Source organism: Myiozetetes cayanensis, unplaced genomic scaffold (genome assembly GCF_022539395.1).
Source record: "Myiozetetes cayanensis isolate MyiCay16 unplaced genomic scaffold, myiCay2020 scf19, whole genome shotgun sequence".
Classification (NCBI taxonomy): domain Eukaryota; kingdom Metazoa; phylum Chordata; class Aves; order Passeriformes; family Tyrannidae; genus Myiozetetes; species Myiozetetes cayanensis.
Window position 1 is genome coordinate 6009793 of NW_026087400.1, and position 22610 is coordinate 6032402.

Genomic DNA, 22610 nt, shown 5'->3' on the forward strand with positions numbered 1-22610 from the left:
GTGCAGCTCCAGGGCCTGGGTGTGCAGCACCTGGCAGGACTGGGCCTCGGGATCTCCACAAAATGGAAGGAAAGCAAACAAACAAAATCAACAGATGGAAACCCTCAGATGGAAGGAGACACACTGGCTATTTATTTAAAGAGCTGTTAAGGTCTAATGGAAATTTTCAAGAAGCATTCCATTTAGAACCTAGCAGAGGTTTATTTAGCCCATATTTTCTGTTTGCTTTCAATCATTTTTCATGGCAAAGTACATTTGCTACCAGCGCTCATCCCAAGCATCTTCAATCGTGTATTCCCTACCATTACCCTGGTTGCTACGGAGACAGCTGAGATGCCACAAACAACAGAAAGCTCTTCTGGTGCGGGAACAGCGCTCCAAGGAGAGAAATAACCCTGGGAAACGTGATACCTTCCACACAGACATGGAAAATGGGTGAGACCTATGGGACAAACAATGTGCTGGACCCTGAGTCTAAACAAAGTGTCTCCCTAGAGCTGCTCCCCTGTTGCCAGCTGCTTTTCAAGCTGCACAAAAGCCACGATCCGTGTTCCTCTAGACTTGATGCTAAAGAACATTTTCTACCTGTATTTGAATAATGTGAATATATTAATTAAAGTTGATAATGGCTGATAATGATTTCCATCAGCAGTAGAATGTTGCTATATTTATCATTATCTATGAGATCACCGTATCCAACTGTAATTTATACAGAGAAGACTTCAACTAACGTGACTTGCCATCTTAACAACTTTTCTGATAACACCTTTAAAGCCACAGAATGCTGTCTTCTCAGACAATGTGACCATTGCTCAGTATGGGAAGGAAAGCAAAGAGAACAGATCAAGCCCCTCAGGTTTTGCTTTGAGCTGCTTGCCCTTGGAAAGGAGTTGACTTTGAGCCTGGCCACTGCACTGGCAAAAATGTAGGGACAATTTAGCACTTGAATATTTGTATTCAAGGGGGAAAAGGATCCAAGTAAGGAAGCCTCCAAATCCTCACACAGCGACGGATCATTAATGTCTACAACCCAGTGAGGCAAAACTCATAGGACTGCCCTGGTATTATATTGATCTGGATGGAGGAGGCATTTTTCCTGATGCTGCTCTGCCTGAGGTCAGTGGGGCTCCTGGTGGGAAAGAACCTTCCAGAAGAAAAATTAAGAGAGTCAGACACAATGTCAGGCAGTGACAGTGCTTTCATGGTAATATACCCTAAACCCAGCTAAACTACATCTGACTTTAAAATGTCTTTTTTATACCAGGTCACTGCATATAGACATGTAACTGAAAATTCTGGAAAAGAAAAAAAAAAACCTCAAAATAAGCATTTTCTATAAAATAGGTCTTAGTGATCTAAAATTCATAAAACATGAATTCATAAAATATGTAAACCAGATGCGCTTTTAGCTGGCACAGCCAAAACTCAGAAACATCAGTAACTGACAGACAGAGGTCAAACAGTTTGTGAAATGAAATAGGGAAAAAGACATCCAGGAACCTCAAATATCTCTCAAAGATGATGACATCACTGCTCTTGGTTTCAGCAGACAGAGGCTCAAAGACAAAACCACAGGAATCATCTTAAATATTTGTTGTTAAGGTAGATCTAAAGTGATTGTCTGGCACAATGTTAATTACATTGTACAGCAATCAAAACAGAGACGCCGAGTCTAATGAATCCCTACTCTCACCTTTGGAACCGAACTGGAGTGTCTTGTTCACCTCCTTATTAGCCCATAAATATTCTAATTAGGAAGCAACTCCAGATGAATAGGATTAGCAATAAGGACATTTTAGACTAGGTACACAAGAGATACTCAAAACTCTCATGTCTTATCTAAGGCTCTCCTGACATTTATAATCATGTAGAAACGCTAAATTTACATAGCTCTGCCTAATTAGACATGGTTGCAATTATGTTTGTGGGCTTCCTTTTTTTCCTGCCCAAGTATAACTTACACTGTCAACACAGGAAGCAGGAACTGAATAGAAGCTCAGCAAGAAATAAAAGTGTTTTCTGCTATTTATTTTTTGCTGGTTTTAATTTGAAATTCGTATTTCTAAGCCTTTTTCTTTTTTTTCCCCTAGATTCCAGGCAAGAAGTGGCTGTTACAGATCTGAGTCCAGATCACTGCTGCTTTACATGTAAAAATGTGCTTTTTTTAGCTCAGCAGCATCTCAAGAGCAGGCACTAAAGCAGGCCAAATTTTGCAAAAGGTGACACATGTTCTGCCTGTAGCAGGTGGGTCGCTCCTGCTCTGGTGAGAGCAAAAAACAAAGAAACTTGTTTCCTCTTAGGACTGTAAGTTCCCTGAAATTCTCACCCTGCCTATGGATTTTGCTACCTGCCCTGGGGTTTTTGGTTTTCAGTCTCCCTTGCCAGCCTGACATTTCTGCAAGAATCCTGTGTTTGTCTTCCTTGGCCTTCAGAAAGCCGGTGAGAAGCAGGTAATTCATCATGTCGTATTTCTGTGCAGCAAATGTTGGCATTATTGGGAAGTGATTTGATAAATGATGTGTACGTTATAAAACTGATTTTCAATATATTGTCTGTGATGTCTATAATCACAGATAAGAGTTCTTTCACCTTAGCTCAAACACAAATCAAGGTAAGTGATGTGAACTCAGTTCGACATGCTTACAAGTTTCTCTTTCAGAACTAAACCATAATCATGAAAGCTCACCCATGTCAGCAGAGTCACCTGCACGGAGCTCAGGCTGCAGCCAAGGCAGGTGGAGACACCCATACATATGTATAAACTCTCGGGATTGGGATATTAGGGAATTTCCAGGGCAAACATCCACAAATCCTTCTTACTAACGGCTTAACGTCTAATTCTCTCTACTCCTAAATACTTTGTTTATTAGAAAACCAGGATTTTATTTGATTCTCATGTCATGTTTAAAGCTCCATGCAAATGATCACAGAATCACAGAACGGCCTGGGTTGGAAGGGATCTTAAAGACCATCTTGTTCCAACCCCCTGCCAGGGGCAGCACCACCTTTCACCTGGCCTTGGACACTTGCAGGGATGGGGCAGCCACAGCTTCTCTGGGCAACCTGTGCCAGGGCCTCCCCACCCTCACAGTAAAGATCTTTTTCCTAATATCTATATAAACCTACTGCCTTTCAGTTTGAAGCCATTAAATGCCTCATGCCAGCAGAGTCACAGAGCCCGTGGAAGCCAGGCTGCCTGGTGGCAGAGGTCAGCGGCTCCAGGCATTAAAGAAAACTGTCTTAGTAAAGGCTCACGAGGAAAGAGAAAACAACCAAAGAACAGAATCAAAACCTCCTGTTTCCAGCTTGGAACGTGGGAGAGGTGGAAAAACAACAGTTCTGCTCCAGCAGCTTTATAAAAGCCAAAATTAATCAATAGGAAACCAAGTCTCTTCCTTCGGCAAACAGAAGCGAAGCAGATCACGCAGCAAAGTGACCCTCATGAGCACTCCAGGCTGTTCCTGCACAGCCCACATTGGTGACATCCACCAAGGGGCATCCCAAAAGCCCAGCTGCAGCCTTCCAATGAATGTTACACTCAGGCTCCACTGAGCTAAAGAGCTCAGAGCACATTCCTGAATATCTGCATCTCAAAGGATGCAACCAGCACGTTTCCCTTGGCTGGGACAAGCTTTCTTACCAAGCTTTCTGATCAAGGATTGCACTGGTCAAGACAATCGGATATGAAAGCCTACGATGACAGCCCAAGGAGCTGAAACAAAATCAATAACCATACAAACACCATCCCATCCTCTGCTCTGCTATATTTAAGATCAATCAATATGCATAAACGACTAGTGCCAGGCACATCTGCACTAGTCTAGCACATAATCAACTTTGTCTTGTCTCAGCTTAATATAATTTTCCACCATATTAGCAGTCTTTATGGTATCCTGTCTTTTCAAATAGACATAATTCAGAATCACTACATAGTTCAATTGGATTATTTGAGTCGCACACAGACCCAGACTCGCACACTCACACACAAATCCACTCTCGGTGACAACCTCTCTTCACTCCACTGCAGTTGGCATTACAACCATGTTTAAAGTGTTTGCAAGGAGGTGACAACCGAGGCCATAGCCAGCTTTTACCGATACCTCTGGCAGAAAAATGTCTGTGGATGTATACTTAGCAGACTGGGAAAAGAAATGAACAAACTTATCAAATGCCATGCTGAAGCATCCATTAAAAACTGCACACACTTTTAATGACTTGGGTGAGGGTTGCTGTTGCATAAATTTATTTAACGTTAATGTCCCTAGTTTGCTGTAAATTTCACACTGTGAAATTACCAGGGCAGTTCTAATGGAGCTGAAGCCTCCAGCTGCACTCTATGATAAAGGAGGAAATAATTATGAATTCCTCTGGGAAGCCAAAGAAAGTCAAAGATCTCCTTCGAAACTGCTCCCAGCTGAGCTGCTCATCAGCCAGCTGAGGAGGTGCAGAGCTGCTCCCAGCGCCGGGGGAAGCGGGATGAGCAGGACGCTCCCGCTGACGACGGCTCTGCCATCAACTGACATTTAATTTGGAAGGATTGAAAGCTGGTGTCTGCAACAACTTCTGCCAAGAAGCATTATGAACAGTCAAGACAGAGCATGGAAGTGGTTTTATGTTCCAAGTTCGGATGATACTGTGTAATTTTACATCTAATCACCTAGTGCGAGACGTAACCAGCACACACACAGCTCCAAGAGCTCGTGCCTGAAGCTCTGACAGATGCCTGTATCATGGGAGGATGCTGCACTGTGTGAGTTGTTCCATCTAGAATGGCATTCTCTATAACTCTTTGAATCCAGAGCTTACAGCCTTTGCCAGAGTTTACAACAAGAGTGAAAAAATGATAAAAACAGTAACTGCAGAAACTCCTTTGTGCCACTCTCCTTAATGTTCTATCCCTATAAATGTATCTTCCTTCCATTTATGTTTCTCCCTTGAATCTCCGTGTTCCTTCTCCCCATCACAGACTGCCCTGGACAATGGTGCTCTCCCTGCAGCGGGAGAGCCCACCTGGACATTGAGCAGCTGGGGAACACCTGGAGACCCCACCCCTGCCTCCTCCCCACCACCACGCTCCTTGCCTGGCAGTCAGCATCCTCCCTTTGGTCAGCTTTGAATTCAGACCCAGTCACGAGCAATCCAATAATGGCTCAGACTGCACCTCTGAAATGATAAAACACCTCATTCCTGGTAAAGGATTCAGAAAAATGTAAGAAACAAAACCACCTAATGGAGCAGACAGGCAGTATTTATTCAGTTGCTCCCTGTGCGTCACTCACAATAACATCTCACAGTGTACTTCAGGCTTGTTTCCCAAGAACAAATATAATTCTTATTTATAATGCAACAAAGGATAAAGCAGGTTTCCTGATTCTGATAAGCGACTCTCTGATTATTTCTTCAACAAAAACCGTCACGTCTTTCAGATTATTCTTTCATGTTTTATTCTGGTTTGGAACAGAGACGGCACAGACTCTGTGCCTTGAGTGGCTTCATTTATTTTCTTATTTATAAAACCAGGGACCCACCAGAGAACACTTCAGTGGTACTTAAGGACTTTTGAACACTGGATTGAACCTCGTGGACTGGACTTGCAGCTGGGTCTAACCAACGCAGGGCTACGGCGAGTGTCCCCTTTATCAGGTAACTGCATCCTGTGGGATGGAAACGTGCGGGTGGCGTTATCCCTGCGGATCATGACACAGTCCTCTCCTGGAATAGCAATCACACGGTTTTCCCAACAAGCACCAAACCAACGTGCTGCTGGGAAGCCTGTCAGCTCCTGATGCTGGCTTGATGCTCTGAAATGGGGTGAAAAACGTGAAACGAAATGTGATCGCCCGCCTGGACTTTCTGCTTGCCTTCAAATTTCTCTACAAACAAAAATGTGCCGTGTTATTTGCTGGGTCTTCTTTTAAGGTAGTTGTCACCATGAGATTTAGAAAATCCAAACGTACTAAGAATGGGATTTTCTGTGTCAAAATGTCCCATTGAAATTCAAACACCTCCTTCTCACAGTCTGTGCAACACTGCGAAGCAAACAGGACCTGGACCTTATTGGGAAAAAATCCCCAAACAAATGTTGTGTTTATGTAATGATGTATTTATTTAGGGCCACTTCAAACAGATACAGCTGGTTAGACTTGAAAATAACCGCATGTGAAAACGCAAACAATAATTTATGGAACTTCAAATGAGTTTTCACAAGACGTTTTGATGCGTTTTCCTTGAACGCTCCCCTGCACATCTGGTTATGAAGTCTGCAATTTAGCCTTCCTTATTTCCTACGGAAGTTGGATGGCAAGCACTGTGACTGTGTCCCTCTCCAAACTGCCCTGGTACAGCGTCTGGGGTCAGCAGAGTAAAGCAGAATCCATTTCTCAAACGTGTCAGTCAGCCTTTGAAGATGCTGCTACTGCAGGCAATGGTCACTCTGAGTTACATTAACAGCTCTTATTGCAAACAGTGGAATTAGTTTTCAGAAGAACATCCCTAAATACCCATTTTGATATGGTTGGATGACAGCAGTGGCAGAGACCATATAGAGAGCTGAAGGGGCCTGGGGATGAAAACTGGTGGAGAATTTTCTGACAAAGTGGGTTTTCATCAGAAGACGCTAAGAGTGAAACTGTTCCCAAGGACGGGCACTTGAAACCTCTCCCTCACTTGGAATTTATTTTTACATTGCAAAAGAGTTCCTTTTAAAATGGTTTTAATGGTCTGAGCTAACTGACGAAAATTGATCTTTTAAAATGTCAAACATCATTTTAAAAGACCAATATCAATATGACATTTTTGCAGCTATTAAAACAAAAATGCTGATTCTCTCCAGATTTTTTCTTTTTTTATGACTGGCAATTACAATTTTAAAAATTCATTATTTTATCCCAATCTTGTGGGGCATTTCCTGCCTAATCAGAATAATCTACATAAATGATTGCTGATGCTTCAATCTCTACTCCAATGGATATAGCTGAGAGATTCTGCAGCTTTCTACTTTAGGGGTTCTTAGGAACGTGCCAAAGGAGCTGCAGGTGGGCTACCTACCCAAAGAACCATCCAATGTCCTGCAGCTTTCCCTGGTCTTCAGGCTATTTTACCAGCACTAGTGGAGTTCGCTCAACTGCTTTGTCAAGAGCTGATACCCTGAAGTCACACAGGTGTCCTGTGCCTCTCCAACATGCTGTGGTGGAAGCTGCTCATCTGCAGGGCAGATTTTCTGAAGATGCAGAGCACCAGTAACCCTTCCAAATTTTCTCTTTCTGCTCAAATATGCTTTCTTTCAAACCACATCTAGCTGTTGATTTACAAGCAAATACTGTTCATTACCTTCTCTGTCAAATGTCTTCTGATATCAAGCATTAAGGATGGGGGGGGGAAATGCACATAATTTACAAACCTAGTAACGCATTTCCCATCACACTCCTGTGCATCGCCTTGGCCACAAAAAAGATGGGATCAGCCAAGATGAAAGCATTTTCAGGGCTGAAGTTTAATGGCTAAAATAATTGCAGAAACATACATATCTCCAAAACAAACCACTTCCAGAATGAATAATGCCTGGAGTATCCTCTCATCTCCTACTTCACATCAGTACAAGTTCCCCTGTGAGCAAAACACATGCAATATATGGTAGGGTATTTCAGCCACAGCAGATCTCTATGGCTGGGCCAGCTCCCCTCTGCTGCAAGCAAACCACAGGGTTTGCACAGAGCTCAAGAGAGAAAGATGCTGCTCTTCAGACCTCTCTGAAATTCACCTTCAGCAGGTGACCACACCACTTCCTAAGCAGGCATTTTATTTGGGATGTGGTGGGTGGCATCAAGCCCTCCCTTTAGAACAGCAGATCCTTACCAGAAAGGCTGTCCAGTTCTACAGGAGTCACTTGCTGTTGACTTGCAAACCCTGATTCATATCGTCAGGCAGCAGAAATCAGTCTGGCCAGTTTATCCCTGTTTGAGCATCTGCCCAAACCTTTAATTGTTAAAACAAGGTTTTTCCTCATAAACTCAGATGAATTCCATGTCAGTATGAATGTGAAACTACAATCTATTTATTTTTCAGAGAGCTGTATAAATAAGACTGGAAAGACCAACTTATTGAACGTCTGGATAACATGAGTCACTGCATTTTTATGCAATTAGTTCCCCTTCTAAATTTGAGCCATCAGATTTGAGGTCACTCAGTATGTGACCTGTTTACTTTAACTGAAAACTACATTTATTTTTCTAGAAAGGCATTTGGAACAGAAAGCATTTTAAGTGCAAAAAATGAATAGCTTGAATAAAACATGATTGTACTGACATGTACTCTACTTAATGAGGATTTCTTACATGAAATCCCCACAATCGTTTAAAAATTAGAATAACAGAACAACAATGAAAGGAAAATATTTAGCCTAAAAATTAGGACAAAAAAATGGTGGGGTTACCATGACAAAAGAACAAACTGCCTCACTGCTCTGGCTCTGCTGCTACAAGTTCCTAGATGCTTTAATGGGCAATTCTGGGAAAAATAACACACAGCTCTGTCCTGCCTGCACATGACACTTTGCTGGCCTTATCCACAAGACCCTCTCTCAACCTGCAGTGAGTGGAGAATAGCCCAAACCTCGGTACCTGAAGTTGTGATTATTTATAGCCACTCCAGCAATGCTCAGAGGTGTCTAACAAGAACAGTTCTGCCCTTCAAAGAGCCACCTCCTGCCACCTTTCTGGATACTAATTAGTACAGAACTCAAGGAAATAGATAGTATTCATGGTGCAGAACAGCAAACTCCCGCATTTTGGTCCCTGTGCACACATTTGTGTCTTTTTGGAAGTATTACATCCTCAGCAACTATATATTCCATGATCCTGACACTGTTCCAGATGGGAAGTACTATAAAGACATTAGATGTATCAGCGTTTAAATTACATTTTACAAAGCCTGTAATAGCCTCTCCATTGTTTACAATGACAACTATCTATTTTAAGAATATTTCAGAATACAAGGCTCTGTATCTGGTTTTCTGACAGTCACATTCCTTTGCATTTAAGCTGCCTTTTTCTTATGCTCAGTTAAGAAAAGTCACTGCTGCAGGCTGAAACATCCTGTAAACTCACTCATGCTGTGGTAAATGTGTCCATGATAATATTCAAGCAAGAAATGCAGCCAAAGATGCTCATAGGAATGAGCTCTGCTATGAAAAAAAGTGGTATTAGGTCTAAGAAGAAAGAGTTAACAAAATCTCTCTTTAAAATGCTAATAACAGACAATGGTTTGTGGATAAGTTAATTAGTGGAGCCAGCTTGTGTTTAATTATTTCACTTGACCTGGTGCTGATTTAGACAATAATCCCTTTAGAGAGGAGAAGGGGCTGTTGGAAAGTATGTGATGAAACAGAAGAAAAACTTTAAATCTGCCTGAGCTGAGCAGGTAGTCTTCTATCTGAAATTGGAATGATACACTCTTCTCCACTGTAAGACAAGCTCAAATAGAAAAAGAAATGCAGGTCTGAACCAGAGAGATTATGCTAAGGACCTGGTGAGCTTTCCACTCCGATACTTAACTTTTTTTTTCCTCCTCCCTATTCAGCTGGGATTTTACCATTGAATAATGTATAAACCAACCCCACAGTAGTCAGAGGTGGGATTTCAAGAGCAACTTGAAACAAGTGCAACCAGACTGTACCAGAACTCTCTGAACATATTAAAATGTGTGTGAAGAAACAAAAGTGACTACAGACTATTAGTATATGTGGAATTTTCTTATAGGAGAGGCTCTGAAGATTTACATATTTAAAAAAGGGAACTGATTAGGTGGGGTATCAGTCCTACTCTTGCTCAGGCTCTATAATTGGATCCAATGAAACTCAAAGCTTTGTTTAATCTGAGTAGTTCAACCCCAAATCACGAAGCTTTTCAATTTGGTAACATCTCCTCAATAGCTCACCCAAATATGAATAAGAAGTCATTACAGTGCCACATGTGAATCAGCACAATCTCCTCCAGAGGCTCCGGCATCGAAATGCTCACAATACTTAAAGGAAGCCAGGTGTGTAAAGAGAGTCTAAGCCAAATGGGATAAAGAATTAAAGAAACAAACTGGGAGCTACTCTGGCAGGCAGTAAATAGTGTCATATGCACTGCCTGAGTGGGAGGAAATTCTTTGTTTCAGCCAGGCTAGGACTCACTGGTGGTGGAATCAGATCCACAGGAGATAGAAACTGGCTGCAGGTTTACATTCACACCCCAGTTCTCTCTGTTGTGTGGTCAGAGTATCTTTCTGTCCTCTGCATCTTCAGAAAGGACACACAGTGTGCTGGGACTGCAGCTGAAAAACTGCACAGAACCACCAGACCAATAAAAGCAGCCCCATTGCTCTGTTTGTTCCTCTTCATTAAAAACATAACCTGATGGGGAATGAAATGCCCTAGGACAGGATGGGGGCAGGATGAGTGCAAGCTGCGCATCACAGATCCCACAGCTAGGCTGAGCTTACACAAAGCCACAGTCAACCTGCGCCAACACAGTCTCACAGTTTGTACAACCAGTTGATCTCCACCCCATTACACTTTTGTCCTGATCACCTTGCTGGTGAATTTTTTGGGGAGGTAAACACATGGCTGTTTTGCTGTCTATTCATAGGACTCCCACAGGTTACAAGCTATTACCAGCTTCTTTCTTTGGAAAGCTCTTTTATTCTTTAAAAGTTTCTCTTATCATCTCCAGATGCTATTTTTTTTTTTTTTTTTAAGTAAAACACATACTCATGCAATTCTCTTCCAAGGCCCATGGCTCAGAGCCCTTCCTCTATCTGTTTTACTGTCCATCTACTTATCAGGCTTTTTCAAAGGAAAAGTAATCAAAAAACACTTTGCATACACAGGAGCTCTAAAACTGATTAGCAGCTTTGCATTTAGACAGTTGCAGCAATCATGCAGAAGGTCAAAAGGTACAAATTGTTCTAGAAAATCCCATCAGAAAGAAACACAACCACTTATTTGAGAAACTCAGGGAGACATATTCCTTCCAGGAACTGTAAAAAGGCTTCAGAACCACCACTATTCCCTTCTTAATTGAAACAAAGGGTGTGATTTCTATGATAAGGCATCACTCACATCTTTCCCATCCTGCAACAAGGGCTATGAGGAATCCATTAAGCAGTGGTGAACCAACAGTGCTCAGAGCAGACTCAAGCCCTCCCCATCTGCTAACTTCTGGTATCTCAAATTACGACAAGTGGCCCTCCACTGAGTGCACAACACACTTCCAAAGGCACTAAACAGGGTTAATAAAATGAATCTTCTTCACTGATGAGTGGCAGTGCTCCTCACCATAATTTGCTGAAAAAGGTCATTCTTGTCTGTAATGAGAAAATGAAATGCATGCTGGAATGATGGAGCAAACTCAAATCAGTCCCACGTACAATGTAGAAACATAAACCAGAATCCAGCATAAATCTACTGGCTAAATTCAGCTTATGGCTAATCAGCTCTTCCTTTGACAGGATATGCTGCTGTGGAAATGGGATAATTTTATAACTGAATAATTTAACCAGTTTTATCTTTAAGTAATGATTTCAGGCATATTAATACATAAAGCTTCCAGTATTTACATTTTCGTTACATGGCCCTGTAAAATTACAAGGTATCAGGGATAAGGGAGTATTCAGTGATAAATGACACGTACAGAGTGGCTTTCATCCCTCAAGAGTGACTTTGTGCTCCACAAATCCCTGGCATGGCACGTGGCAGCCAGGCAGACAGCGAGGCCAGAGCACCAGGGCAGACTGCTCCTCAACAGCAGAGGTAAATTGTCACACACATCAGGGCCAAGGCTGGGAGGGACAAATAAAACACAGTCTGACAGACGATGCTGAAGTATTTTACCTGCTTATCCCTGCTAAGACTCTGGTAGTTTATGTCTGTCTCGAAGACATGCTCTACAAAGACTCCCAATCACTATGTGAACGCTGTGAGAAGTGGAAAAGCCACTTACCCCCAAAGTCTGTTACAGTCCTTCATCATCTCAGTCACTGGAAAACACTTGGGAGCCTGCAAGTCTGGAAGCTAAATACAGGGGCTTGTGGTCCAAGTTCATAGAAATGGATGTGCCTCACTGGCAAAATAATTACTAATCCCTCCCTCTTGTTCTTCTCCTTTGAGTTCAGCTGCAGAGGCATTTTTCTGCAAATGTTTTAATGCAGTGATACAGGAAGTTCATCTTTAAAAGCAAGATACTCAGCAGAATCTAACAACCTTGTTTTAGTTCTTCTCTGGAAGAAGTAATGAGAAGAACACGAAAACCAGAATCCCTCTCACTTTAAAGGACTCCTGTAATAGATACAAATAGCAAACACGGTGGATGCTTGATTGTGCTTGTCAGAAGGTGACATAGTCGTACCAATTCTGCATTACTCCTCACTGCTCCTTGGAGATGGCTAATCTGAGTGAGGAAAATGGGAACAGAAACTCTCAGGATGCAGTCAAGCCATTTAGATGTCACTTTCCCTCATTCTTTGCATTTTGTCAGTACACATACACGACTGATAATCTGCCCAGGTAAACTCATGTATCACTCGTACTGTGTGGGATCCTTCAGCCTCATGCTGCAGCAGATGTTCCTCCAGCCCTGCCCAGAGCAGGAGATGCAGCTTTGCAGAATATTACATTGATATTCAGTGAGGGGAAGTAATTAACACTGGCAATGGTAACAGAGAACAGAATAAATTCCTGTAGTTGTATTCCAGGGGTGGAAAAAGGATTGAAAGGTGCTGGACTATCCTGTCAGAGGAAGGTTTCCTGGTACAGAAAGCCAGACTCAGCCTGAGTTACCTGCTGGCTACACTTAGAGTACTGTCTGGTTGGAAAAGACAAACCCAGATAAAATCCACAGTATTTGGGCTATCTCAAACTAGTGGAATGCTCTCTATGGGAATGTTTCACAGCAGTCTCAATGGCTAAACTAATTCCTCTCACCAGTGCAATGCCTTGTTTACTCCCAGCCAACATCTGAATGAAGGCAAAAGGAGGTTTCGAAAAGCTATTGCAATGACCTGGAGATAAATGTCCCCAAAATAGTTACTGCAGATGGTAAAACCCAATCCCTACTCAGTGTTTGGAGAAGCAATGTCCAGCTGTTTATTTTTTTTTTTAACATAACATTTCGAATTTCTGATTTATCAGAAATGTCTAGTTGCACCAAAACCAGAGTGCTGGAAAATAAATCAACTGTCTCTGCTAATAAGAAGAACTTCTCCTCTTCTCCATAAAAATCCTGCCATTTCATTCATAAATAAAATAAGCCTCTAACTCAGTTGTTGGCAGGCTCTCCCTTTTATCTTTCACTCACTTGAGAAGGACTAGCAACATCATGCTTTCGGAAAGCCAAGTGCAGTAATCATAGAATCGGATTTCATGTATTTTTAAAAGCATTTGCAGCAGCAGAGATCCAATCACTTTTAAGAGAAATACAAACACAGAGAAATTTGGAAGGAGCAACTCAGAGCTCCTGAATGTCTTCATTTCTCCAACACCAGATGAATGTGCTGGGAAGGGACTCTTTTCTAAAGGACATCTCAAAAAGTTAGCAACATTACACTACAAGCACCGCAGAGCCAAAATACTTATTATCTCAAATAAGCCTGGATGACATTTGAGATGTCTCCACATTTATTGGTCTGCCAGCAGAGTGTGGGATCAACCACCCGCTTTTCTCTCATTCCTTTTTTTTCCCCTCCTGCTTGCTCAGAGTCTGTGTTCATAAAATATTTAGGGGAAGCTCTTCAGAGGATGATATTGCCTACACTATACCCCCAGTGCAGGTTTACTGTGCTACTGAGATGGATATTCTGCCACAGGAGAAATCAAAATTGGTGATGGAGTTGAATTACTGCACCAGGAGCACTGTCAGACTGACAGTCTGGGCTTGATCCCACCTGGGACACTGGGCTGAGAGGCAGAGGAGAGAAGAGAGCTGGTCCCTTATGCAAAGTTATAAGGAGAAATGTTACTTTTCAGAATGGAAATCAAAAACATGAATGTTCTGCCTGTTTCTGAGACCCTGCTGGGGTCAGCTGACCCTTTCTTAAGTCTTGTAATTTTTTTCCCAGTGGATGGCTAAATGAAGCCATCAGTCAGGCAGCATCTCCTGCAGTACCACCCATTTCTGCAGCAGCCTGACATAAATTAAGTCAGCTACCATGGTCCCTTCCTACCCTTGAACTTTGCCACGACCTGTTCATCTCATACGTTCACAGCCTTCCCTATTAATCCACATATTTTGTGCTCCCACCATCATATGATATTTCCCTCCTAATTTCATTAAATCAGCTACAGATTTCCTATGCTGCCCTGATGTTTTCCTGCATTACAGCAAGATTCTGCTTTCAACCTTCTCATTGAAGTCTGGATGCCCGAATGCACTTTTGAACCTCTGATGCCCTCTAAATCCCTGTCATTTTCCTTCTTAGTTCAAGGGATAGGTGTTCCTTTGTTCCACCTTTGGCATTTCTCACCCTTAGGCATCCAGGCTTACACCAGGCTGTTGCTAAACTGTCCTCCTTTAATAATTTTTATGAAGTGCAGTCCAATTATCTTTATCTTCCTTGGGGATCCATTCAATTAAGCACAGTCTTGATGAGTGAATGGACACAAAGCTTTGTAACCATATTTACACCCAGATTAATGGGAACCAGGTAAGATAACTTTAAAGCCATCAATATTTCAATACTTTGGCTTTTGATTGTGCTATCTTCAGTGCCAGGCACATTTAGGAGAGACCAGCACAATTTGAGAGGCTGAGTTTTTAATTTCCTCCTTGGTTTGTGGAAATGACGGTTTAGAAACAGCAGCAAAAACACATGACTATCTTAAAATAGTTTCCTTGCAGGTTAAACAAAACACTTCTCATGACACAAAACAATCTGGAACACTGCATCCAGTTTGTTCTTTCATGGACTGAAGGTAATGCAAACCAGCAAAGAACCAGTATTTTAAGTGGAGATGCTGAGAACATCAGGAAATCTCATTTAATGAGCATGCAACAGAAATGCTGAGTTAGAAGTAGCAGTTCTGAAGTGACTTTTCTCCCTTCTGAAAGAGAAATGCTGGATCTGGAACATGGACCTGTCTCTCAGATATGGAATAGCTCTGGCAATTATTTTCACACCTGCTTTGCATTGCAGGAACAAAGGAGAAGGGTCCAATGTAGACTGAAAACCTGCTCCTGTATCACCACAGCTTAACGTAATCGTGTCTCAGGCACTGATAAATGTGTCAATAAGCTTTTGGAGAAATAACTGGTATCCAGGGAATTTATCTTGGTTGTAGTAGTTTCAGCTGAATAGGTCAGATTTGTTAACATTTTAATTTACACAAATCTGCATTCCAAATACTGCTCTTCGGCTCCTTTTGCTAATGACAAGAAAATGTCAGCAGCAAACCCAAATTTACTCCTCTAATAGCTTTCTCAAGATTTTAGGAAAAACAAACAAAAACAAAAAAAACCAATCTGCGATACAGTAATGTGAGTGTTTAAACACATTTTTCAATTTAGATGCAATATAATTTTATGTTAATAACCCAGAAAGTTTTGCCAATTCCAGATGTAAACCTGATAGTAGCAGAGAGAGCTGGGAATGAGCATGTCCCATAGCTTCAGGGCAGCCCCAGGATTGTGCCCAGAGCTGGTTGTTTTGCCTCAATCCAAGTGTCCCTTGCCCAACCTTCTACTCAGCTTGGGACACTCAGCACCGTATTTCCATATCTAATGTGCCAGCTTCGATTTCCTGGACCCTGTGCACAGGGGAACCAACCATGAAGCACATGGTTCCCCTGCAAGTTTTCAAAATGCTTCAGATGCAATGAGAGAAACCTGAAAAAAGATGCTTATTCTGCCTTATCCTTTCCCCTTAATTATCACCTGCCTCTCTTTTCACTTGATTTGCTGAGATTAAAACCCATCTCCCACCAAGGTATCCCAATCTGTGTTTCTGAAATTATTATAAACCGGCGACCTTTCTCTACCCGTAAAGCCCTACGTTAACATGTTGGCCCCCACTGATGTCAGGGGGGCAATAATAGCTCTTTCATTTCCATAAAATCAGCATTTTCCTGCCAGAGTTCCAATTTCTCCTCTGAGTACTCTGCCACTGTCCCCCCGAGGGCTGCCAGCAATCTCTCCAGCACTTGCTTCTCCTCTTCGACTGCAAGCCCGCCGCAGGCTTCAGCACTGCTTGGGATAATCTACCTGCTTAAGATTCAGCTAACTTCTAAATAAAAAGAGTAGGGAAAGGTCAAATCTGCCCTAGGTTGTGCTTGCAGAATCTGCCACATCAGGTGGGAAGGAGCAGGCGCTGGTGCTCCTCCTGCTCCCCCAGCTCTGCTGCTTGTCTTCACATCTGGAAGGCTCTCTGCTTGCCTGACCTTCTCCTTGGAAGATCTTTCACACATTTTCTCCCCCTGGGTCAGCTCTCCCTGAAACAGTGCCGAGGGGAAGCCCCAAACCTGTGCCAGCCCCTGCTCCCATGTGGTCCCGCTGGCTGCCCCGGGGCTCACCGCGTGCTGCCGAGCTGCTGCCGGGGCTTTTATCTGCTCTCAGCAGCTGCCTTTGGGATTCCTCCCAAAGCTGCTCTGAAGCAAAAAAAGAGGCCCCAGAAGTGGGAATGAAAGGGGCACAAACCCTGGCAGAGAATGCCTGTTGACTGGAGCCTGGCAGAGCACTGAGCAGTGGGGCCAAAAGCCGCTGGGCTGATGGGGACAGGAAAAATCTCTAAGGTGCTGGAGGTTTCACCCCTCCGAGTTTAGGGTCCTAGACAGGAAAGCCATGCACCAGTCTGCATGTGGGGACTTCTGCTCATTCCATCCCTGCCATCAGGGATGAAAAGGAGAGAAAGGAGAAAAAACCCCAGTTTCTGGTGCCGCCCTCTCTCAGAAACACAGCATGCTGGGCTCTCCCAAAATGGGTTTTACTGGACCTGTTACCTGTGGGGACTGCTTGAACAAAAGATCCTTCCCATCATTTAGTTAACCAAGATTCCCCAGCTGCATCAAACAGGTGACAATCCCTGACCTGCACAGTCCAAAGGGGAATAAAACCAGAACTTAAGTTCTGGTGTTCTCTCCCTTCACACCCATTGACCCCTGTCCCCTCCTTCCCCACTCACTCCATCCCACCACTGATGCCCTGATTTTTGTTTAATGTGTGAGGTATAAATCGTTTGTCCTTGAGTTACACTCACAGCTAGAGGAGGCAGAGCTCTGGGAATCACACTATATGGCTTACACTGGCAGAGTACGGTTGTGTCAGTAAAAACGAAATTTCTTCTGCATTTGGAAAAACTGTACATCATAAAAGGCCAGGAAGAAGAGGTATTAAGGGCAGAGCCCCAGAGAAAACCAAAGTCACTGGAAAACATTTTCCTAGTTTGGAAGAGACACATGGATGCCAGCAGGAAACATGCAAAGTGTACTGAGTATAGGCTGTTACAGCTTTCAGAGATAACATGCAAGACAGGTCTAGAAAGGGCTATATGTGCCTGGCATTTATTGTCTCCCAACAGAAAGGGGACAAATGACAAGTTATTCATCCCCCTGCTCCTTCTGGAGTATTTTTTACCTCTTTGAGTTTTACAAATTTACGCAAGGAAAATATCAACGCCAGGAGTTTGAAGATTCTCCCAGGGTTTCATCGACCGATATGGATTAAGGCAAAAATATCACATCAAAGCCATGATGCCCCCACAACTGCTGCAGAAGCAAAGACCACGATCTCCGTGCTGCAACTCAAACTTTTTAGAGGCTCGGAATTCAAGACAGGGCTTGGGCTTTGCAAGTCAGCAACCCTCAGTAACAGGTCACCTGGTAAGATGGCTTCAAACTCACCTCTCTGTCGAGTCCGGCAGCCACGGTGACAATGTCTCCTGTCTCGCTGTTAATGGTAAACATGTTTTGTGATGGGCTCTGCGGGGTCTGAGTGACGATCCGGTACCTCACCATCCCGTTTGCTGTAGTAGCATCGTCTGCGTCATTTGCCGTCACCGTCATCACATAGGTACCTTGGAAGGGGAGAAGATGAACTATCAGGACTATCTCACAGCAGAGCAGATTGCGGTCCCATTGACTCGGGGGTCACGCATTGTGCTCAGAAATTCTATGCAGCAGACATCCCATTTCAATCCAGCCAGCCAGGCAAGGATTACGGAAATAGCAGCACTGCTGAGACTAGAGGATCTGGAAGGATACTGATTACACATAACTGGTAGACAGTGAGAAGTCATATGAGGGTATCTATGATTAAATTCTAATTCTTTCAGTGATTGTAAGTTTTAGGGCAGCATTTTTTGTCCTGCAATTTCACAGATTCTCTAAGGGGTTTTTTTTTTCCCCCCCCATCCAATCACTGCATCCACATGCATTCAGAAGTAGAATTTAATAGTAGAAAGCCCATCAGACTTCTCAGCAGCTTCAGAAGGACACCATCAACATGCCCATGCCTAGTGCAGAAAGTAACTGCCTGCTGCCTCCAGCTCTTTGAGAAACATCCACCTTTCTGGTGCCTCCTCTGCAGAGCAAATGGAACAGCTGCTGCCCAGCAGGACAGAAAAATCAATGGTTTGGTATGTGTGGCCAGTGATGTATTGAATTGTTGGTTTGTTTCTTGCTAATCACCAATGTCTTCATTTGCCTTGCAAAAAACAAGCTCTACTTTCTAGATACTGTTGGGAGTGCGCTGACAGACTCATTAGCACTGGAGTTTGGCAGCAGGGTGTTTTGCTAAAGTGGGAAATTATCATTATGAGGGTAAAAGATGTTACTTGATTGGATGGACTCCTGCAGCTGCATGGTCCTGTGACCCCCCAGAGCTCATGGGGCCCAGCTTTATGCTTGTTATACTGGTAGGAGAGAATGACTAGAAGGGCAGGCACACACTGCTCACAAAAAGCAATCTGCAACAGTGGATGAATCTAATGAGACCTGAAATGAGGAGTGGGAGGCAAAGGGAGACAGTGAAACCAGACATAACCTCGCTTAGTGACCACCAAACCCAACAGCATCAATGGAAAGGTGCCACTCAAACACTGCTCATTTGGGAAGTCTGAACAGACGGACTAACTTATGAGCCTTCTGTGCTGCAGAGATGCAAAGTGGTCCCAGTGACAACCTAAGCTGATTCGAGATGGAGCCACACATTCTTTTACAGAAAGAGCTGAGTTTGTTCTGCTCACGTGGTTAGATGTGAGCTGCTGGCAAGCTCGAGGACGTGTGGCTACATCCACATCCCACCGTCCCTCCTCTTGTACGCCCAGATCCTCAGCTTGGTCACAGAGCTACCAAGCTCCCAGTTCAGGGAAAGCAGAAAGCTCGAGAGCTTGCATCTGTTTGCAAATGACTTTAAAGATATCCCACGCTCTAAATGGGCAGCGTGCCCAAATTTTGTACTTTAGCCAAGTGTCTTTAAGCCACTTACCACAAAGGAAATCCCCCCAGTACCCTCCTCAACTTTGGGAAACCAATGTTTCTCACCACTGGCAAGAAAAGGCCTCAGAACTTTGTATTTTTGCACTGTGTGAAGTGCTTTGCTGATCTCCTTCCCTCTGCCTCCATTAGGCTCTTTTTGTTCTCAGTGGTGATATATATATTCCTGTGGGTTTTCTTAGTTCAATAAGAATTATAGATTAAAAAATAAATGAATGTGTAAAGCAAATCTTAATGATGAATACATCCTTGTCTTTCTGCAATAATCTTGATTCACATTTGTGAAATGAAAACAAACTATTCAACAACTTTAACATTTTTCTGATCAATAAACTTCAGAAGAGGGAAGGAATGCTGAATTGAAACAAGGCTGTGCAAGCAACAAATTTTCTCTATTTTCTCTTCAAGCATTCATTTTTTCCTCTTTTGCAAAACCAGTTATCATGAGACAACTGATACAAATAATGAAGCCAACCCTTAGATAACTACAGGGGAAATGTACAGAAGAAATTTAAATAGGAAATATGCTGAATGAGATGTTTGATTTGGAATTTATGTTATCTTAATGCATTCTATACTGAAAATATCTCTGAACAGAATGTCAAAACCTGGGGCTAATGAAAACAGAAGCGGAAGAGGAAAACAGAATCTATTTTAGGACATATGCAGTTTTAGGACGTATTTTGAAAAACAGGTGGTAGTTTGTGATGCACTTCCAGCACAAGAAACTGCTCTGAAAATTACTGGGACTACCAGGTTCAGATAATGGCATCCACAGCTGTGGTCCCTCCTCACGTGGGATCTCTTGGACTGCACTGCAGATTCCAAAATTCATCAGGACCTGTGTGAGGTGGTGGGTTCCCAACCTGCAGGGGAACCTGACAGGCTGCAGCCGTGGTGGGAGGGGGTGAGGGACAGCAGCTGTACTGTGGATGGACAGTACAGTAGGTCTCCTTCACTCTTTCCCTGACCTTTCTGCTTCCTTCCTGCAGTCCAGCATTGGACTGAGCACATCTGCTCTAGAAAAAAGGATTATTTCAAAAGCATTTGACCTACATCCCCATAAAGGGAGATGGGACTGGACAAATGTCTCTAAAGTCATGAACTGAGCACTAGGGAGCTGTATTTCAAGAGGCTATCTGCTCCCTATCTCCTATCTTTAATTTCGATTATGAAACCCAACCACAGATAAAATAGAGAGGAACTTGGCATTAATTACTATCCTGTAACTTAATAAAACACGCTCTGCACAGGGCCCTGTGTGACTGCAGCACTCTGCAGTGCCTGATGGAATTGCATCAACCACTTCCTTCCTGGCTCTCCCTGGGGCTGACCTCTCCCTGTCTGACCACAGTCTGCTCTAAACTGGCTGCAAATTACTTCTTCCTCTCTGCAGTCTCGATGGTGTCAGATATCTCTTCTCCCTTTCCTGTCTACACACTTTTCCCATCTGGCAGTGTTGCTCCAGGAGGGTGACAGCATCTCCTGTTACCCATGCTGAGGGTACCACTCCTCAGGAACGCTCACTGCTGAGGGACCAGCTGTTGTAACCTACATCACCATCTACATTCCACTTAGTTTTCTTTATATTTAGCCTGTTTTTAAGCAAGAAATATACTCTAGATAGCTGTGTGCTGCAGTGAACGGCATAAACATATATCTGCACACAAGAGTATTCAACAGAGCAATGTGGATATATGCTGCTCCAGTGTCAACATCTTCTGGGTGTTATATAAACTCTTTCCCTAAACTAAGATGGTTGGTAATGATTTACTTGCAATAAAAGTAAATAATGTCATGTTTCTATGTCCTTTGCATGGATATACATCTTCACATACTTTATATTAAACAAAGGAAATATATCCTCATATCCAGCCCCTAATACTACACAAATTAAGCGAAGATACAGAGGCAGAGTAAGTGCACAGCTCTAACACACTTGAGGATTGAAGCTGGTATTGTTTAGGGTTAAGTGACAAAGTACAGACTCCCTAATCTGGCCCACAGGATATGTGGATCCTTACCTCCCTATATCTACTCAAACAGAGACCACAGACCAGAAAAAATGACAAAACTCCTCCAACTCACATTCACACTGTACTCTGCCATTTTTGTGTCAGATCCTGACAGTGGTGATGAAGCCACAAGCTTATAGAATAAACAGGGAAAGAGGGACTTTACACTTTCAGTGTCTGAGAGAAGAATCACCTTCATTTTTCTGCTCTGCAGGGCTTGCAGAGCATCAGCATCAAAATGAATGCATCAAGTGCCAAAACCCAGGCCCAGTCTGTGCAGCGATTCACAGAACAAATACCCAGTCCAGACGGTCTCTGATGTAACTGCATTAAACTACACACCTGGCCTAACTCAGGTGCATAACCTGTTGAAAGAAAACCATTTCTCATCAAATAAGGCACATGGTATGTTAAATAAAACACCTAACCCAGTACATCATGTCAATATTAAATCAAATTTGTTGCATGTTGAACAGCTCTTCCGAGCAGCAGATTGAATTACCATGCACAGCTAGTGATGACAAGATTACTGTGCATTAGCTTTCATTAACTAATGTGCCGAGTTCATACATCACCTGAGTTAAAATTAATGGATGGCATGACGAAGATCTATCAATAAAAGGCAAGACCTCAAGAATCTGTACCTTCACAATGCATTCCCTTTGATTTCCCAGATGTTATTTTGTCAAACGAGATAGTTTTGTTTCTAACCACAAGACACATGAGAGAAATGCTTGACAGCACCCCTTATGGAAAATATTCCCATTAGATTAATTAAGGTTTCTACAGGATAGGTAAAATAACACCTTGCAGAATCTGAGGGGATGAAAGCAAAGGGAGATAATTTATACCTGTATATTCAGCTTTGTTTATCAACTTTAAAATGAATTGCATCTCCTTGTAAAAGACTGCAAAGAGATTTTGTTAGGTTCACTATATCTCATTTGATCTGTGTATGTTAAGTAAAAAGAACAAGAAAGATAACTGCCCTGAGTATGTGTAAGCAGATAAGCACACAGCTGTAAACAAATGTCCCCCCGAAATCACCGGAATCGGAGAATCAGCTCAATTCTTTCCAGCTCAGACAGTCCCAAAGCATGCCAAGCACTGATAATTCACATCACGTTGTCTGCAAT

The 22610-nt window shown here is 42.9% G+C and overlaps 1 protein-coding gene across 1 annotated transcript in view; it reads right to left on the minus strand.

The window, feature by feature from the left end:
- Positions 1-22610, minus strand: part of CDH4 (cadherin 4) — a 416593-nt gene that overhangs the window by 57795 nt on the left and 336188 nt on the right. The window contains exon 7 of the mRNA XM_050313859.1: positions 17867-18039. Coding sequence (XP_050169816.1) covers positions 17867-18039 — 173 coding nt within the window. The remainder of the gene's footprint in view (positions 1-17866; positions 18040-22610) is intronic.